We start from the raw sequence: 19,189 nt of genomic DNA on the forward strand, positions 1-19,189 counted from the left end.
TTATTTTTCCAACTACGGTGCTATTAAAAAACTAATCACGTTTAATGCTTACATGCTGTACAGTTACTTTTTTTAATTAAAATACTTTTCTAAATATAAGAGTTGTAATTTCTGTCACTCAGTCGCTGTCTGCTGCAGAAACCATCTCACTCTTGCTCAAGACTCTTTGATAGCTCAGTAAGGAAAGACACTTTTAGGAAAGGCCCTATAGGTGGCGCACTACTAAAGTAATTGTCTGCACCATAACGGTGATGTTGCTGAGACCAAATACCTGGCAGGAGTGTGTGTGTGTGTGTGTGTGTGTGTGTGTGTGTGTGTGTGTGAAATAAGAGAAATGAATGGTCAGTTTTGTTCTTTCTTTTCTTTTTCTTTTACTGAGAACCCCAAAAGAGATAGCTATAATGATGTAGAAAAAAATCGTATTTCCATGAAACGTAAACAAAACATTACCTTGTAAATGGTATGTGAATTTTGTTGGTGATGACATTTACCCCTAGAATATGTCCATCTATCAACACTTATCTTCACAGGCAGCAGTCTCCTCTGTATAATGAACCAAACCGTTTTATCTTACAAGTCTGTAAAAAGTGATGCGGGCAACAAAACCAGCTTTATAAGAAGGAAAAAAGTGCAGTTTTCAATGTGAACTCATTGAATATATTCCTAAGGCTTAACATTACAACTTAGTAAACCTTTGCACAGATAAAAACCATTACCTACTCTTTGATGAGTATGTCTCACATCAGAGTATAAAAATAAGAGGCTTGACCATAAAAAGTAGCTGCCACATGTCAGAGGGAACACCTTGTCAATAGTTATATTTTTTCCAAAATTTTAACGACAGTTTAAACATACAAAGCTTATGACAACATAGTAGCGTGTTGATAAAGTGTTCTTTGGTCTAAAATTAAACAGGACTGTTAAATTTTCTAACATTAGTCCTCATAAAAGGGCAAAGATGGACTTTTTATATTGCAATAGATAGACAATGCGTAAATCTAAAGATTAATGTATGTGTCTGAAACTCATAGTACCCACTATTTAGCAGGCAGTAGGCTTACAAATATACACGTTTCCCAATGCCATCATGAACCAACTCTTAAACACATCTTTAAAGCACAGCTGACAACACACTATTAATCTAGTGTTGAATTCTTGGTACATCGCATTAAATGAGAGCATCAGCTCCATTTCTGAAAATGTGAATTCAAAATGAGATGGGCACAAAAAATATATATACTGCTGCATTCTATTTAGTAAGTAGTATACAGTATGAGGTTTCAGACACAATGTATATGACCAAACTGGGCACAGAAAAAAAAAAAAAAACTTGATGCATATTCACACAAAGTTGCCACGCAATATCAACTTTATGAAAAATAATAGTAAGGTTGATGAGTCAAAAATATACGAAACATATATATATATATATATAAAAAAAGACAAGTAGTGCTTTGTCGACTGGGTACTTTACATTTAAAGGGGTGTGGTGCTCTGAGTCTTTTCTGAAGTCTTGTCTGTCTGCACACTGGATGTGGCCTCATTGGCTAGAGTGTGTTGTATTGTGTCTCTGAGGCATGTCTCTCCATCCACTGACAGTGCGCCAGCTTCCTCCAGATCGCTGTCTTCTTCCACCTCGTCTTCGCTGCATTCAGACTCGTCGCTGTCGCTCTCACAGGAGCTCGACGTTTCGTCTTCAGAGTCGGAGTAAACCTCAGCCCCGTGGAAGATATAGTGATTTGGTGCTTGAAACAGGTACTGGCCTGCTGTTGGCGACAATTCAAACAATTAACAGTGCTGAAATCACTATTTTCAGCATATCTATCATTGTATGCTTATGTGTCATCTCCTCAATGTGTTTGGCATTTATGATTAAAAAGGTACTTACATGCTGTATCATGGTTAAAAAGAAAACGTGTATGTTGAGCAAGAATTTCATTCAAAGGTGGAGTCAGCGCATCTGGAGAAAGCTTGTTGTCAAAATCAATGAATTTCTCCTCACAATTCGCTAACTATACGTACTGTGTGCGCTGACAAGAAATCCAGTGTTTATACACAGTCTAGGCTCTGTAAACAGCATGTTGCTAGCTACGTACACCCCCTTTGTTTACATATAAGTTTACAGAACCTAGGCTGCATATTAACACCAGACTTTTTTTCAGTGCGCACACAGTACGGACAGGAAGCAGGCCGTGAGGAGATATTCACTGAATTTGACAAAAAGTCAACAAGCGTTCTCCAGAATCGCTGGCTTTACCTTTAATGGGATGAACGGGTTAATACCTGTGTTAAAACACACCCGTCTCACTTTCAAATAAATCTTTGTTTACTATTAAAACAGTTACTATCTCTCTGCTATGGTCTGAAACTTACTCTCAAGGCGTTTGCTGATTGGACTTCTGTTGATTCGATTCATCCAGCATCGTCTACGATATTCAAGGTTGGCGGTTTGGCTCTTTGCTTCAGCTGCCTCATCTTTTGGTGTGTGTTCTGCTGATAACTCGGAAGGCTCGGCCGTCTCATCACTTGGACTCTCAGCATTTGGACAAGGCTCTGGAGGTCTATCATTAATACAAGCAGTTTCTGTGACATTCAGGCTTTCTGTTTCCTCTGAAGGCTTTGTTAGGGAGTCTGTACTATTCTGCTGGTGCTCGTCCTGAGCTGCGTTGCTGGAAGCGTGCAAGGCCTCACTCGGTGGCTGTTCCGGTAGCCGAGGGGGCTTCTCTGTGATCTCATTGAGTCTTACAGTGTTGTAGCAGAGCTGCTCAAAGTCTCCACCCAAGCGATGACAGAGCTCGTTGACGATGACATCACAGTCCCCAAGCAGCTCCACGTCAAAGTTAAGGTGAGGCAGCTGCTCCCTATTGATCAGGACCTGAGGCACTTCATGAGGAATCGAGTCTGGATGGGATGGAGAGAAAGTTAAGTTTTGTGTGGATTTACTGTATGTGTGTGTGTGTGTGTGTGTGTATGTATGTATGTATGTAGGCTGTCAAATTAACGCGTTCATTTTGATTAATTGATCACAGAAAAATTAACGCGATTAAAAAAATTAACGCAGATTAATCGCACTTCTATATTGCCCTTTGACCCGGTGCAAAAGAGGTGAGGCTATAGCGGAGCTGCACCTGTAGCTTGCTGACACGGCCCGCACGGGATTAAAGAGTAAAGAAAGAAGCAGGGGAAAGGGGCCGAGGGCTCTATGGATGTGTTATGGGCTGCTCCGGGCACATAAGCATGAAGGTAGGAACACGTCTTGTGTTATTCTCCGCAGTGTCTGTGCATTATTGATTTAGTGGGTGCCTAATTAACAATGTAGGTTCAAAACAGTATCTCTCAATCTTCCTCCGTATCTCACTTTTGTTTGCTGGCTGCGATCGACACCCGCCCCCTCTCACTCTTCCTAGCATATGCCTGTCTTTTTTCCTCCTTTGTGTGTGTGTGTGTATATTTTTGGCTACGAGTATGATGGTGAATGAATCGGCATAGGCTATGCGCACTGCACCTGTGGCAGTGAAGTGTTGTCTGTTGTGGGAGATAGACAGTCGTCATTTAGCCTGCTTGTTTTTTTGTGTTTTTTTTCCCCGGCGCTAGTAGTTCCTAAACTTATTTCATGTAGAAACCTGGCTTATTTTCACCTGGCTGAGAGGAGGAGACAGAAGACAGAAGAGACGGGGGGAGAGAGAGAGACGAACGGTAGCCTACAGTTGTTTTTAAACAGGCATAAAAGTGTCATATAAGTATGCGATTAATTTAGATTAATTAATTACAGAGCCTGTAATTAATTAGATTAATTGTTTTAATCGCTTGACAGCCCTAGTATATGTGTGTGTGTATATATATATATATATACACACACACTATATTATATTATATATATATACACACACACGCCACTTTATTAGGTACAGCAGTTAATTTTCTTGTTAACACATATTCACATATCTCACAGCATCACCAATATTGGACAATAGAAGATTGAAAAATCATGCCTGGTCTGATGAGTCTCGATTTAAGTTGCGACATTTAGATGACAGGTTCAGCGTTTGGCGTAAACAACATGAAAGAATGGATCCATCCTGCCGTGCACCATCAACCATGCCACGTTCAAAGTCACATTAACCCCCTTTCTTCTCCATTCTGATGCTCGGTTTGCTTTGTCTTGACCACGTCTAAATGCCTAAATTGCTGCTATGTGATTGGCTGATTAGCTTTTTGTTTTTATAAGCCTCAGAACAGGTAATAAAGTGGCCGGTGGGTGGGTGGGTGGGTGGGTGGGTGGGTGTGAGAGAGAGAGAGAGAGAGAGAGAGAGAGAGAGAGAGAGAGAGAGAGAGAGAGAGAGAGAGAGAGAGAGAGAGAGAGAGAGAGAGAGAGAGAGAGAGAGAGAGAGAGAGAGAGAGAGAGAGAGAGAGAGAGAGAGAGAGAGAGAGAGTGTGAGTGTGTGTATATCAGTATATCAAAAAGACTGTTTATCTGAGCGAAACCTACTTGGGATGAGGGCAACTGGCCGAACTTTAAGTGAAGAGCCAATGACAATCAAGAGGTCCACCTCATCTTTGTCCTGCTTCATGGCTCTGTGAAACAGTTCTGGCAGATTCTCTCCGAAGAAGACAATGTCCGGTTTCATGATTGCCAGGGGAATATCTTGACACCGTGGACAATGAGGGACAACCTGCAGGAACCAGTGAATTCATAGCATTATAACAAAAAATATTTTGAGAAAGGCATTTTGTATTAATTTAGATGGGGGTTGCATGTCTGTATTATCCACAATAGCCAATGTCTTTAAAGCTGGAAAGCTGTACCACACTAATTTCCTTCCACAACTGATAGTCTTATATTCGCTATATCAAGGGGTATTACGATAGTCACTCAGTGCGTTTACATGCAGACTCATAATCAGGTAACTAAACGAATAAGACTTCAACAGGACTTTTAAACTGCATGTAAACACCTTTATCCGATCTACTTCGCACACAAATTGGATAAGAACACCTAGATAACTCGTTCATAGTCGGCATTCTCTCTGCATGTATACAGGTATCGGACATCGCATATCGGAGTTTGCTTCTGCGCCTGCTCGAGAATCCCTGCAGAGGATTTCACAAGGAAGTGGAAGGAGACAACGTAAAAAAATAGTAGGGTGATTGCATAGATAGTATATAAAAATTAGGGCTGTCAAATTAACGCATTAATTTCGATTAATTAATCACAGAAAAATTAATGCGATTAAAAAAATTAACGCAGATTAATCGCACTTCTATAATGCCCTTTGACCCGGTGCAAAAGTGGTGCGGAGCTGCACCTGTAGCTCGCCGGGCGCGTGGGTTAAAGGGAGAAAGGTAAAGAGAGAAGCAGGGGAAAGGGGCCGACTCGAGGGCTCTATGGACGGTTTATGGGATGCATGAAGGTAGGAAGACATCTTACTTAATTCTCCGCAGTGTCCGTGCATTATTGATTTAGTGGGTGCAACAATGTAGGCTAGGTTCAAAACAGTAGGCCTATCTCTCAATCTTCCTCCAATTTTGTTCGCTAGCCGTCTAGCCCCCGCCCCGTGTGTGTGTGTGTGTGTGTGTGTGTGTGTAGCCCCTTTTACACAGAGATTGCGGCATATTGACGGAACAACATCACTCCAAAATGCCGGCTTTGCTTGCTTCTGTGTTATTTACACAGAACCAAGCAACGCCGGCCTGCTGGCGCATCAGTAGTCTCTTTTACACAGCGCTCCGGAATGAAAGAGGTGCTTGTAAACAGCGTCAGGTGTGACGTAAACATTTAGCGCCGCGCCGGTCAGCTGCTTTACAACAACAACAATGGCCGGTGAATTGAGAGCAGAAGTGCTGGAGCTTGCAGTAAGAGGGCCGTATTTTACTGTCCCCACGATGTGCCAGTTGATCTCGCTACGCGCTGAGTCCAACATCACTGGGACAGTTAACCAAACTGACTAAATCAATCCGACCGCTTCACCTCTGTGTGTGTGTGTGTGTGTGTGTGTGTGTGTGTGTGTGTGTGACAGGTTGGTTGTGAGCGTGTCTCTTTGTGAGGGCAGCGATCTGCCAATCAGACATACACATACACACAGTGTGTGAAGTCACGTTACTGTAGACAGAAATAAAGTGTGGATATACGCTCAGACTTAGGATAATAATAGCGGCGGCGGAATGTGTTAGCAAAACAGTAGCTCTGTGGCTAACAGCTGAGCCGGAGCCTTCAGTCAGCTGAAGCAGACAGTCTAGCGGGGCGAGCAGACTATTCCCCCGTTACTAGGTCGACCTTCAAGCTGAACAAGAGCCCTCCGCTGCGCGTCGGGCTCCTGCTTCAGCTTGTCGGTCTTTATTTCTAGCAAGTGACCCGTTCGCTATACTTTATCCCTTACTTAGCCTAGCCTAGCTTTCCATTGTACAACTTCTCCTGGGCAGAAATAGACTCATACACTCTGCAAAATGAAGCGCGGGGGTTTGGATTGAGCAACGGACCTTATGATCAGCTAGATTATACACCGTTCCTTTTATTTGGTGATTTTTACGGGACATCAGGCCGCCGTGGTTAATGTTAAACACACGTCCTTCAACTGCTAACATGGTCGCATGTTTAGAACGTAGACTATGGAACGTCAAACGCCCCCCTGTTCCGCAACAACAAGCTGGAGCATTTAAACAGAGAGGCGGAACTGATCGTGTCGGGAATCTTACTACCCCCTGAGGTAGTAAAATTCCCGGAACGATCACTCGCACCTTTCTTCCCTCGTTCCGCAACTGTCGCATTTACACAGCTGGGGGGAGGGCCGAAAGGCCGGCATATTCCCGGCTTTCACTGGCTGTGTAAAAGGGGCTTGTGTCTCAATATTTTTGCCTATGAGTAGGCTACGAAATGGTGGCAGTGCAGCGCTGTCTGTTGTGGGAGATGGAAAGTCGTAATTTTGTCTGCTTGTTTTTTTGAGAAAATTCGGCGCTAGTTCATGTATAAAGCTGGCTGAGGGGAGGAGACAGAAGTTACGAGAGACGGAGAGCGAGCGCGCGCGCGAGAGAGAGACACAGAGAAACAAACTGTAGTAGGCTATACAGCTGTTTACAAACAGGTATAAAAGTGTCACATAAGTATGCGATTAATTTAGATTAATTAATCACAGAGCCTGTAATTAATTAGATTAATTTTTTTAATCGCTTGACAGCCCTAATAAAAATATATATAAATATATATATAAATTATTGCCGGAAGGGAACCGGACGTGGCTCTTAACCACTTGTTGAAAGGGCAACTACAGCGCCACCTAACATAGTGGTGAGCCATGCATCGGACATTTATCCAATTACTGAAGGGCCATGTATACTCAGACAAGTAACACGGTCCATTCGAGTGTCTAGTTCGGTATATGTCTTAATCCAATCTAGTTGTGCCATGGAAACGCACTGAGTGTGTGCTGGAACCGATAACCATGGCACATTTTAAAACATGATCAATTCCTTTTAAAAATTCACAAATAAGAAAAGTTAACAAAATAAGAAATAATCTAAAACCATATAGGGGAAAGTGGGGTGAGTTGTGCAACTTTTTACTCAAAGTGATTTTAAAGTGAGGCCTTGACAGTTATGTCTCCAACTCAAATATGTACATATATTTCAGGATGTTGTGCATCCCTGGCAATAAAAACTTTGGATCTGGAATAAACTGTTTAAGAAATATAGCTTTTCGGAAATTTGTGCATTTGGAGAAAATAAGGTGGGGTGAATTGTGCCAATTTATATATATCTCAAAAACTGTAATGCAAGACAAATCCATTAGACAATCACTTATTTAAGGTGTATTTAAAGTAAATAAAGTAAATAGTTGACAAAGATTGAAGGTACATTTTCTTAAACAAGGCCTAGCAGATCTAGGTGGTTTTGCCTGCAAAGCTCACAATGACAAAGTCACCATCATCATCTTTCTGGCCATCTGAACTCTCATCAGTGGTGTCGTTAAGTGGAATTGAGATGTCACTCTCTTCTGAGCTACTGTAGACAATCACTTTCTTTTGGTGACCAGCGTATACAGCCATGCCACTGGCACGACTCTCAGAAATGTACTTTGCACTAGTTGCACCGTGCTTGTGGAACCAACTGCCACCTGACAAATGTGATTCCCCCTACATTTCTGCCTTTAAATCAAGGCTCAAAACCCATATGTACACCCTGGTGTTTCCTCCCCATTAACCTCTGCACTACTTACTTACCTCTGCACTACTATCTGTGTTTATGTGGATGTATGGGCTTTACGTCTTTTATTTTGGTTATTGTTATTTTACCTTCATTGTTTACCTACTGAATGCACTATGTACAGCATTTTGGACAGTGTAAACTGTCATAAATGTGCTTTTCTAAATACATTTTACTTACTTACTTACTTATAACTCACCTAGGCCATTTGGCACAAATCACCCCATCCCCAGAATTTTGGATAATAGGCATGATGCAGCAATTTAGGGCTGACATCGTGCTAACTATATAGATTCAAAGTGTAGCATACCAAAGCACTAAAACACGTGTCAAATGTTTTCAAACGTGTCTATAATTGTTCAGACACAATAATCAAAAAACCTTGATCATGGAAATTTTACTTTGAAAGGCAAAACACAGTTTTTTGAGCTTAAATGTGCTTATATCTTATTCCTTGTGTCTCCCTTCTTTACAGGATGAGTCAAATGGATGGCTCTTCTTAAATATGTGGTCACATTTCCAATTTCTTCCACGGTTTTCTAGAAACAAGGGGTTTTGCAACTTCCAAAATGCACAACTCACCCCACTTTCCCCTACATTTCCTTTTTACTGTTGGTGTCTGTCTACTTTTTTTTTAAAATTAAGATGAAAGTACCAGCTTAAAGGAATTATTTACAGTCTGTTAAAGATAACAAGCCGTGTTCTTGAAACACTTTTTCACTAAAATAATTACAACACCACTTCTAGGAATTCTCATGTATTTTTTCCGCCTACAAAAAATCTTTCCAGCCCACATCTTGGTCATGGCCTTGCGCTTCTCTCAGCTTTGTCGTTTTCTTTTTTATAATTATTAAGTAAAAATGCGTTATCTTGGATCAGTTTGTAATGAATAAATACCTGGTTAAAGATGTCCTCCCTTACATCCTCACAATCCACTTTGTGTTTACAGAAGAGACAGGATGCAGTTGCAAAGGACCCTGAAATTAAAGTTATTAATAACCTCTCACCATCAACTAGAAAAAATAATTAGTGGAATCCTTTATTAGCTGTATCACTTACCATGACACTGGATAATCCGCTGAACTCCCGCCACTTGTTCTAGTGTGTCAATGTTTTGTGTGTAATTACGCAGCAGCTTCTTCTGCTTATCCAGCATGGATATGAATTTGTGACAGGGGGAGGGCTGGAACTGACCAGGGTAGATCTCCTGTAACAAAGAGGATGCATTCAACACTTATTAATTGGAGGGTTAGGGTTAAATCCAAAGCTTGCTACATTCATGCGATATCACTCTACACACCCCAAATTAATATTCTCTTCATGCAGAGGTGATGTCTCTCATATTTGCTAATGTGGAAGCCTCAGTATTTAAGCATGACTTTATCTCTTTAGCAACATGCAAAGATTTATGTGAGCATATTTACTTTTTGAATACGGAAATATATGTTTATTTTTCTCTAACACTAGGACTGTAGTTTGGGGGCCTTCAAATAATTTTTCGCTGTATTGATATCAACTCTGATTTGGACCAAAGTAAGTGGACACAATGAACAAACCTTGGCAAACTTGAAAAAGGGTCTCGGGTCTCGTCTGAAGTATTCGATGTCAAACATAGCTTGTGGGTCTGGAAGATCAGGAAAATCAACCGCAAGCCGTGCATATATTCCATCCCTGGAGCGAAAGTCTGGTATTCCACATGATACCGACACCTGTGAAAAGAAAAGCATACAATAAAGCATGAACACTGCTACTATGTATTCAGTCAATCACATTCAAATAGTACAACTGTAGAATGAGTCTGTATACATACCCCAGCACCAGTCAGCACAAGGATCCGTTTACTTTCTTTCAGCAGCCTGACCACATCTTCTAAGGTGTTGATATCCTTCCGCTTCTTCCTTTTTGGAGGTTCTGAGATGTTGATGATGATCTGCCACAATGTCATGTCATCTAAATCAGGTGGGAGGACGGTCTCGGGCAGCAATTCCCTCAGAATGGTCCTCGGATCGGTCTCTCTGATGTGTTGCTGGATGAAACTGTAGGAACCTGGCCAAGAATACAACAGCAGGACTTGTATTTTAAAATAGAAATACTATGCCACTGCTTGAAAGTATAAAGTAGTTCTAACAATCTTCAACTTTAGAATGCATAGTATCAGGGTAGAAATAAAAGCTGCTTCAGGCAAGTTTGTTTTAGCTGCTAAGGCTATTCAGATTCACCATGTTACCTATTTGCGGTTGAGGAGTCCAGTCGCTTGAGCTTGCATGTGAGGATCGGTCATCCTCCTCCTCGTTGTTGTCATCCGGTGTGACAGACAGACCGTTGGAGGGAAGACCATCATGTCCGAGGAAATCTATGCGCAGAGAAGTTTTGAAAATGAGCAAATGGAATCAGACATTGCCACTATGATCGACTACAACCAATTTCCATGACAACCACCACAGTGTGCTAACGTTAACTTCGGGAAAAGTGTTAAATAGACTGGCTAACAATTGCTAAGTTCCTAGTTAAATCGACAATTTCCTCTTTCCATTTTGGCGTTGACTTGCGAAAAGTTAAAGTTTACGACAGGAGCAGTAACACACCTCTAAACCACACACACACGTATGTGCTGTTCAACGTTAGCTTTTTCGAACTCGCCGGGTAAGTTAGTTTAACAAGCAATGGACACATAAATACAAAAAGCTTTGTTAATAAAACCGTTTAGGTACCAGAAGACTCCTCAGTGGTCCCAAGTACAGCGCTGTCGTCTAGTCTAGCCGCTGGTTTGTGCGGCTCGGAGCACAGCAGTCCCAGTCCATTGTTGTCTCCGCCTGGCGCTGCTGCGGCCTGCTCCACCGCCATCACCGGTTCTGCTTCCTTCTCCTCTGGTTGGGCACAGTTCACCGCCGCCTCTCGGCTCCCCGAATCTCCAGAGACACATAATAACTGGTGTGCTTTGGCGACTTTAAAAGCGTGGTTAGTAGACGGACTGATTTTCGACCTTTTCGCGGCAGGTTCTTCCATTTCGGAGGCGCCTGAAAAGGCCGCTCCGAGAGTGTTCTCTCCGTCCGCCATCTTCAGCCCACAGAGCCGCTGGGCAGATCCTTCCTCTCCGACAGCTGGCTAGTTTGCATCGAGCACGTGACTCCGTCTCCACCAGTAGACACGGCCCGAGCGTCGCCGCTTTACGTCGATGACGAAGAACCATAACAAAATATTGCTGCCTTCAATCTCCGTCTGACTAATTTGGAGCAAATGTAATTGTTCATTAATGATTGCTCAAAGTTTTGAGAAGGCTTAAACGCCACTTTTTTTTAGTAATAGGCCGTGAGTAATTTAAATAAACATAGGTTATATCATCATGTCCTCAATCACACGTACGCATCTGGCAAATGCATCCTTTTAATTTTTACTCACATGTCACATAATATGTAGCCAAGTCAGCAACAACAAAAGGTTATCAGTCATTTATTTTGGGTTCTAACAACTTTAAAAGCTACGTTTAATTTACTTCATGCCCCCTTGAAAGCTCGTCATTTGGTTCTGAGGGGGAGCTTTGGTCAGACACCTGAATGCATCATACGTCATGCTGAAAAAGGGTCTCACAACTTAGGAGAGATCTCCCTTGGCTAGTTTAACCATTTGGCAGTCTTGCCATTATTTAACCAAAGCTAGTTGACATAATTCCAAGATAAACTGTTGAGGACATTGTCAGGAAGTGATCTACAGCTGCAGCGAGGGTCAGCTCCATGGACCTATAAAGCTCCAACAGTCACTGAACCGAATTCTGGGATTCAGGATCGCAGAGTCAATCTGCTGCGCTTCAAGAACAACACACGTACATTTGATCACAGCTTTTTTTTATGGAGGCTATTTTGAACTGCAAACCAGAGGACTTGGTGGATTACTACGGTCTTTTAGGATGTGATGAATTGTCTTCAGTAAGTTCTGGCCAGTGGGTTTTAAGGATCTGCTAGGCTATAGCTTATTTGCTGGTGTGACGATGGTTATCCAGATCTACACAAACACCAAAACACAAGGGTTTAAGAGTTCAAATGTGGACTCAAAGCCGACTGTAGCCTACGCCAAAGATCAGAAACGTTGTTTTAAATGAATGATTTATCTACGTTTTTGCTAAGTGTTAACCATATGGAGTTGATGCATCAGCAAAAGAGGTCAAGTCGTGCGTCATCTCTTGTCTTATGGTAATTGCACTTGTGATGAGTTCTTCAACACATATATTAGGCCTACATGTGCAGCTGAATACGTAAACACATAGCAGCTCATACAAAAAAAGGCCTGAAATGTATGTTGTTTAAGATAGCCTAAAATAGAAACGGTTCAGACAACCACTGGGTGTTTCCGTTACATGTATTGTATGTAGAGGATAATGTGGCCTCTTTAAGACACACGTGATGAAATTATTCCTGACTTAGATTGTCAAAGTTATGCTATATTATTTTTTTCTTTACCCTTGCAGACGGAACAGATTCTCAATGAATACAAGATCCGAGCGTTGGCTTGTCACCCAGACAAACACCCAGACAACCCAACAGCAGGTACAAACCATTTCTGTAACACGTAACAACAAAGGATTTTTGAAATCTGGAAACATAACATTTTGTAAAATGTTTTAAACAGCCAGAAGTGTGAATTGAAGTTGGGGTGAACTCAACTTTTTATTTTTACTACCTTTTGTGATGGTCTTTTTTTTTTGCCATTTTATTAAACATTTTCTTACATTATATGAGTCAAAGCCTCTTTCTGATGTCTTGACTTCAAAGCAAATTATGTTAATATACTGCTTCTTACAAGTGCCTGCAAACAGAGGGTGATTATTTCTCCTTATTAGGTAAGCATATTGTTCCATCTTCGACCCTGATTTTTTTAATTCTTTTTGACAGTGGTCGATTTCCAAAAGCTGCAGGAAGCCAAAGAGGTTCTATGCAATGAAACCAAGAGAAAAAACTACGATCTTTGGAAAAGGAGTGGCATTATGATGACTTTTCACGACTGGCAAGCATTGAATGACTCTGTCAAAACTGTATGTATATTGTCTTAACTTTAGGCATTGATTTTTCAAATGATTGTATATCCGTTTAACTGAGAAAAGAAAACTGTCGTGTTTGGCCATCTGTTTTGCAGTCAATGCATTGGGCTGTGAGAAACAAGAAGGAACCGATGTTGGAGGCCTCAAAAGCAGAACTCCCTGCCGCTTCCCGAGCAGAGGACCTTCATTCTGAGCAAGAAGATCCGATGATCGCTTCATGTGATGCCATGCCATCCCAGAGTAAGCACATTTCAAAATGGTATCAAAATAATGAAGAGAGGGGGCGCTAGTGAGCAGGCCATGGAGTAGTTTGTGTTTTTACTCTGCTCCTCCACCTTCGCTTAATTTAAATAGAAATCGCTAATTTTTAAGCCTTTTGACAGTGGCAAATAACGCATAAAGCTCTTAAATATGGTGAGGACCAAGAAAAAAACACTGGACTATCTTTAGGGGAGTGAAAGTGACTTTTTGTTGAACGAGCTAGCTAGCAGTTCACCAAACTTGGCTAGCGCCAGTGATGACCTCTCTGCAACACTGATGGAGGACGACTCCCCGTCGTCTATCATACAGGCCATTAGATGAATGGAAAACTCTATCAACATATGGTTTGACAACCTAGAGTTGTCCCTCGCTGGGGTGAAAACAAGTTTGGCCACAAACTCCTCCCACATAACCAGCCTGGAAGAGACTTGAGACGACCACCTCACCGAGCTGGAAAAAAGTTGTGATGAGCTTTCTTCACAGAACAAAGAGTCTGAGGATCTCTCATCTCTAACCGAACTGTACTCTGGTGTTTCTCATCAGCACGTTAATTTGAATTTATTCTTGTATAAGCTGTTAGTGTCAGGGGTTTTAATAACATAATTGTAAATTGTTGTAATCGGAGCGATATAATAGCCTACTTAGCTCACTATGTGAAGGTGGTGTGGAACTGAAATTTAGTAGTTTACTAGGATTATGTGTAGGCCCATTGCAAAGTAGTTCCATTATAATGTTTTTTTAATATTATCCCTTAATTGGGAAAGGGGAAATGGGGAGGGTAGGGGATAGTTCATTCTTTTCTACTTTTGTGTGCGTTACTCACGACATTCTGTCAGTTTGTTATGGTTTCCAGCATTTGTGCAATGTGGAGTTGTCATGAGTGGTCCTACTAACAGTTCAAATGGAAATAGCATCATCAATCTAATGGCTTAGAATGTAAGAGGTTTAAATAATCCAGCTAAAACCAAGGTATTCTCTAATTTGCAAAGCGTTAATACTGATATTATGTTTTTACAAGAGACTCATATTAAACATGAAGATGCCCATTGAGATGCAATGTGATAGGACAAACTTTTCAGTCAACCTTCAGCTAAAGCATGTGGCGTGGCCGTACTAATTAAGAAGAATCTTCCTTTTCAACATTTGTTCACCAAAACTGACCCAAACGGCCAATTTATTATTGTGACAGGCATCATTTTGATGCTTCATGTCACCCTGCTAAATACAGTCATATGAAAAAGTTTGGGAACCCCTCTCAGCCGGCATTATAATTGACTCTGCTTTCACACAAAAAAGATAAAAGTGGTATGTCTTTAATTTACCAGGAACAGCTAAGTACTGGGATGTTTTCCAAACAAAGATTTTTTGAAAAGCAGTATTTAGTTTATGAAATTAAATCAAATGTGAAAAACTGGCCGTGCAAAAATATGGGAACCCTTGTGGTCTTGCTGATTTTAATGCATGTAACAGCATGTAAAACTGAGGACTTTAAACACAAAATTGGTTGGATTATGTTGTTAAGCCTTGAACCTCATATAAAGGTCTGTTTAATCATGATAAAAGGTATTTTAGGTGCCTAAATGCAAGTTCCACTTCTCTTTGACTCTGCAGAAGTGAGACAGAATGCGATCATCAAAACAGCTCCCAAAAGATCTTAAAAACAACGATTATTCATTGTCATGGTTTAGGGGAAGGCTACAAGAAGCTTTCCCAAAGGTTTCAATTGTCAATTTCTATTGTAAGGAACGTTGTCAGGAAATGGAAGGACACAGGCACAGTTGCAGTTAAACCCAGGTCTAGCAGACCAAGAAAAGTACAAGAGCGGCATATGCGGCGGATTGTGAGAATGGTTGCACACAACCCAAAGATCACCTCCAAAGACCTGCAAGAACATCTGGCTGCAGATTGTGTATCTGTACATGGTTCTACAATTCAGTGCAATTTGCACCAAAACATCTGTATGGCCGGGTGATGAGAAGGAAGCCCTTTCTGTGCCCACGCCACAGATACAGTTGCATGGAGTATGCAAAAGCTCATTTAGACAAGCCAGCTTCATATTGGAAGAAAATGCTTTGGACTGATGAGACAAAAATTAAGTTATTTGGTCTTTATAAAAAGCAGATGTTTTGGTGCAAATTGCGCTGAATTGTTGAACGATGTACAGATACACAATCTGCAGCCAGATGTTCTTGCAGGCCTTTGGAGGTGATCTGTGGGTTGTGTGCAACCATTCTCACAATCCTCCACCTATGCCGCTCCTGTTTTTTTCTTGGTCTTCCATGCCTGGGTTTAACTGCCACTATGCCTGTGTCCTTCCATTTCCTGACAACGTTCCCTACAGTCGAAATTGACAATTGAAACCTTTGGGAAAGCTTCTTGTAGCCTTCCCCTAAACCATGACAATGAACAATCTTTGTTTTTCAGATCTTTTGGGAGCTGTTTTGATGATCCCATTCTGTCTCACTTCAGCAGAGAGTCAAAGAGAAGTGCAACTTGCATTTAGGCACCTAAAATACATTTTCTCATGATTAAACAGACATTTCTATGAGGTTCAAGGCTTAACAACATAATTTAACCAACTTTGTGTTTAAAGTCATCAGTTGTACATGCTGTTACAGGCATTAAAATCAACAAAACCACAAGGGTTCCTATATTTTTGCACAGCCAGTTTTTCACATTTTATTTTATTTCATACAACCAAATACTGCTTTTCAAAAAATCTTTGTTTGGAAAACATCCCAGTACTTAGCTGTTCCTAGTAAATTAAAGACATACCACTTTTATATTTTTTTTGTGAAAGCAGAGTCAATTATAATGCCGGCTGAGAGGGGTTCCCAAACTTTTTCATATGACTGTATATATGCACCAAACTTTGATAATCCAGGCTTTTTCCGTAGTGTTTTCAGTCTCAATCTTTACAACCATCTTGATAGCAGGTGGAGACTAACTGCATTTTAGATACATTTATGGATAGATCTTCTTCTCGCCCAGTAAACCTTTTGGACTCCACAATTGTATTGAATAATCTGATGAAATCGCTAAACAATGTCGATATTTGGAGAATTCAGCATCCCGCCGAGAAAGAATACTCATTCTTTTCTCAAGTTCATGGCACCTATACAAGAATAGACAACTTTTTAGTGGATTCTAAATTTGCATCAGCAATCTCTGCATCAATACACCATTATTATATATTAATCTCAGACCATAGTCCTGGCACCATTGGGATCGATGTTGGATTAAAAAAGGCCCATTACAATTGCATAGTTATTGCATATTTAATTCTAACTTAAAACATCAATGAAGAATTCTGCAAAAAGCTTTCAAAGTAGTATTAAGAGGATTTGTGAAATTAAGCCGCGCATAAAAAACAAAGGAGACACATAGGCTGTCAGAATTAGATCAACAGCTCACTTTGCTTGAAAAACAGTGGAGAAAGTTTGTTTGTGTGTTTCTCTGAAAACATATAACTAATGAAGAGTATGGAGAACCGATTTCCTTTAATGCACAATGCTTTTGAAGTGTGTGTATGGGGGGGGGACAATTGCCAATTAGAGCATAAGAAATGTGTTTTTGAAAACCCAGAGGAGCAGTCTGTGGCTAGAGGAAAACTGTGTGCTGCTGAAGTGCCCCTCTGCTGTAAAGGAAAGCTCATTGACTATTAAAAATAGGGACATTTAGCAGCCATAATAAAAGGGGCTAAGTGCTGTCCCCCTTTTGAGTGAAGTGTTATGTTTTTGCACTTCAAGGCACATTGAAGCTTTGAAGTTTGAGCACCGGACAAAAAGTGGGTTGAAATGTGACACGAAGCAGTGTGTATGACTTTGTGTGTGTTTTTTGATAACAAATCTTTTCTCTATGAGCAAATAATTATCAAGTATTGTGTATTGCATGACGAATTCTAATAGTATGATCATTACACATTGCTTTCTGTATTACTTGAGCAGGTCTGAACTGTTTCATTCACATTCATAATTCACTATGTACTAGCTTGTAGTACCTTGGAGTGTGTTGTTCACACAGCATCGATATCAATTAACTGACTTTTTGTCATTGTTGCTTAGGTGATTACTGCCATCGGCGTTTCCGTTGGGCTGCTGACTCACCATCCAGTCTGCTGCGAAGGTTCAGAAATTATGAAATATAAATGTCGGATGATAAGTTTTTGTTGTCTTTATTCTGTTGGGGCCATGTGAGCTGCTGTGACAATTGTGAATATACTCTGGCTGTAGCTCAACTTTAAGCTCTAGATGTGTCCTTTGCAAGTGTAAATATTAAAGGTGGAGTCAGCGATTGTGGAGAAAGTTTGTAGTCAAAACCATCCCTTTTATGTCAAAAGGGATTTTGCTACGACGTACCTGTTTAGCTACATACCTGTTTACAGAGTCCAGGCTGTGTATTAACACTTACATTTTTTTAAACGCACACACAATACGGACACGTAGTTGATCACTAGGAGATATTTACTGATTCTGACAAAAAGTTCTCCAAAATCACTGACTCCACCTTTAATACTTTGTCAAGCAAAAATCTGACTATTGCGCATTAGATTATGTGAATAATGTACTTTGTTATTAGTCTTGCTCTGTTCACTCTCACGCAATGAATATATGATCAGGCCCAATACTGTGCTGTGTGTTTTTGTGTTGATGTTCAGTTTAATACTGATGGGAACATTAAATTGAAACGTTTGTGTACATTATTTGGCTCATCCCCATGATTTTATGTATTTTAAGTCAATGTATTTTAATTTGAAATGGAACATTGTTGTTGTGCATTTGTGTGGCATCAGTAGGGGAGATGTGGGGCGATTGTAGCACTTTTTAGTTTTTTCATCATTCTACATAGGATAAGGCAGCTCAGATTTTTATGTTTGTATGGAAGCAACATCCATGTGTCCTCTGTCAATACAAACAGCAATGGAGACCCGCAAATTAATACATCAAGCGTGATTGGGTTGCAAGCAAAAGGTGCGCAGTGCTACATTCAACCCGTGCTACATAAACTTCTAATTTTTATATGTATTACTGTTTTCTACTTATACTCAGTGTTGGGAAGTAGTGAACTGCGTTTCATTTTAAAATTGTTTAAATACATTTGGCAGGAGCTTGCTGGAAAACCTGCCCTGTCCCTGGCCATTGGGTTGGTAGACGGAAACCTGGCCTTGAACCTGGCCCTTGGGTTGCTAGTCAGAAACCTGGCCCTGGTAGCCAGAAAACCGGCTTTGGAGTTGGAAGCCGGAAACCACTAAATGCGGTGGCGCGCACCTGTAATCCAAGTTACCGGGAGGCTGAGGCTGGCGGATCGTTTGAGCTCAGGGGCCGTATTCACAAAACATTTTAAGGCTAAGAGTAGGTCCTAACGTGCTGATTTAGGAGTAACTCTCAAAAATAAGGGGCGTTTAACTCCTAATTTTAGGACTCCTAACTTTTTAAGATAAGTGTAATTCACAAAGCATTTTAGCGCTAAAACTAGCTCCTAAATCTATGAAAAGCTAGGAGTCCTCGAGAGGACTCCTATCACTAAGAGTAAATCACAGACAACCATTTGATGGCATTTTGGAGAGATTTAATGCTAGTGAGCTTTACAAAAGGAACCTTAATAGCTGTGAGGGTTTAATGATCTTAGTCATATTTAGAAAGTATAGACACATTTATATTTATTATATTTATATAAAAGAAAATTATTAAGTTCCTTTCC

General features: G+C 40.7%; 2 protein-coding genes across 2 annotated transcripts; one reads left to right on the top strand and one right to left on the bottom strand.

Annotated features, from left to right (window-relative positions):
- Positions 1–398: 398 nt before the first annotated feature.
- sirt1 (sirtuin 1) lies at positions 399–11,312 on the bottom strand (the record flags this gene model as incomplete). Its single annotated transcript, XM_080036417.1, is given in 10 exon segments — positions 399–1,766; positions 2,374–2,901; positions 4,490–4,673; positions 9,094–9,173; positions 9,256–9,403; positions 9,753–9,905; positions 10,007–10,242; positions 10,424–10,549; positions 10,908–11,282; positions 11,285–11,312. Coding segments are annotated over 10 exon segments (2,148 nt in total). The 3' UTR covers positions 399–1,476.
- Positions 11,313–11,786: 474 nt separating this feature from the next.
- dnajc12 (DnaJ (Hsp40) homolog, subfamily C, member 12) lies at positions 11,787–18,155 on the top strand. The gene is made up of 5 exons (XM_080037428.1): positions 11,787–12,119; positions 12,659–12,737; positions 13,083–13,222; positions 13,324–13,468; positions 17,554–18,155. The coding sequence occupies exons 1-5, from the start codon at positions 12,042–12,044 to the stop codon at positions 17,634–17,636; spliced, it is 525 nt and encodes a 174-aa protein (XP_079893554.1). The 5' UTR covers positions 11,787–12,041; the 3' UTR covers positions 17,637–18,155.
- The last annotated feature ends 1,034 nt before the right edge of the window (positions 18,156–19,189 follow it).

This window comes from Ammodytes marinus, assembly GCF_949987685.1.
Source record: "Ammodytes marinus genome assembly, chromosome: 11".
NCBI lineage: Eukaryota > Metazoa > Chordata > Actinopteri > Uranoscopiformes > Ammodytidae > Ammodytes > Ammodytes marinus.

Excerpts from the sequence above, each read along its gene's own strand:
- dnajc12 (XM_080037428.1), top strand. The coding sequence starts at position 12,042 with ATGGAGGCTATTTTGAACTGCAAACCAGAGGACTTGGTGGATTACTAC. Across the intron at positions 12,120-12,658 it reads GATGTGATGAATTGTCTTCA|ACGGAACAGATTCTCAATGA; the intron begins GTAAGTTCTGGC and ends TTACCCTTGCAG. Across the intron at positions 12,738-13,082 it reads CCCAGACAACCCAACAGCAG|TGGTCGATTTCCAAAAGCTG; the intron begins GTACAAACCATT and ends TCTTTTTGACAG.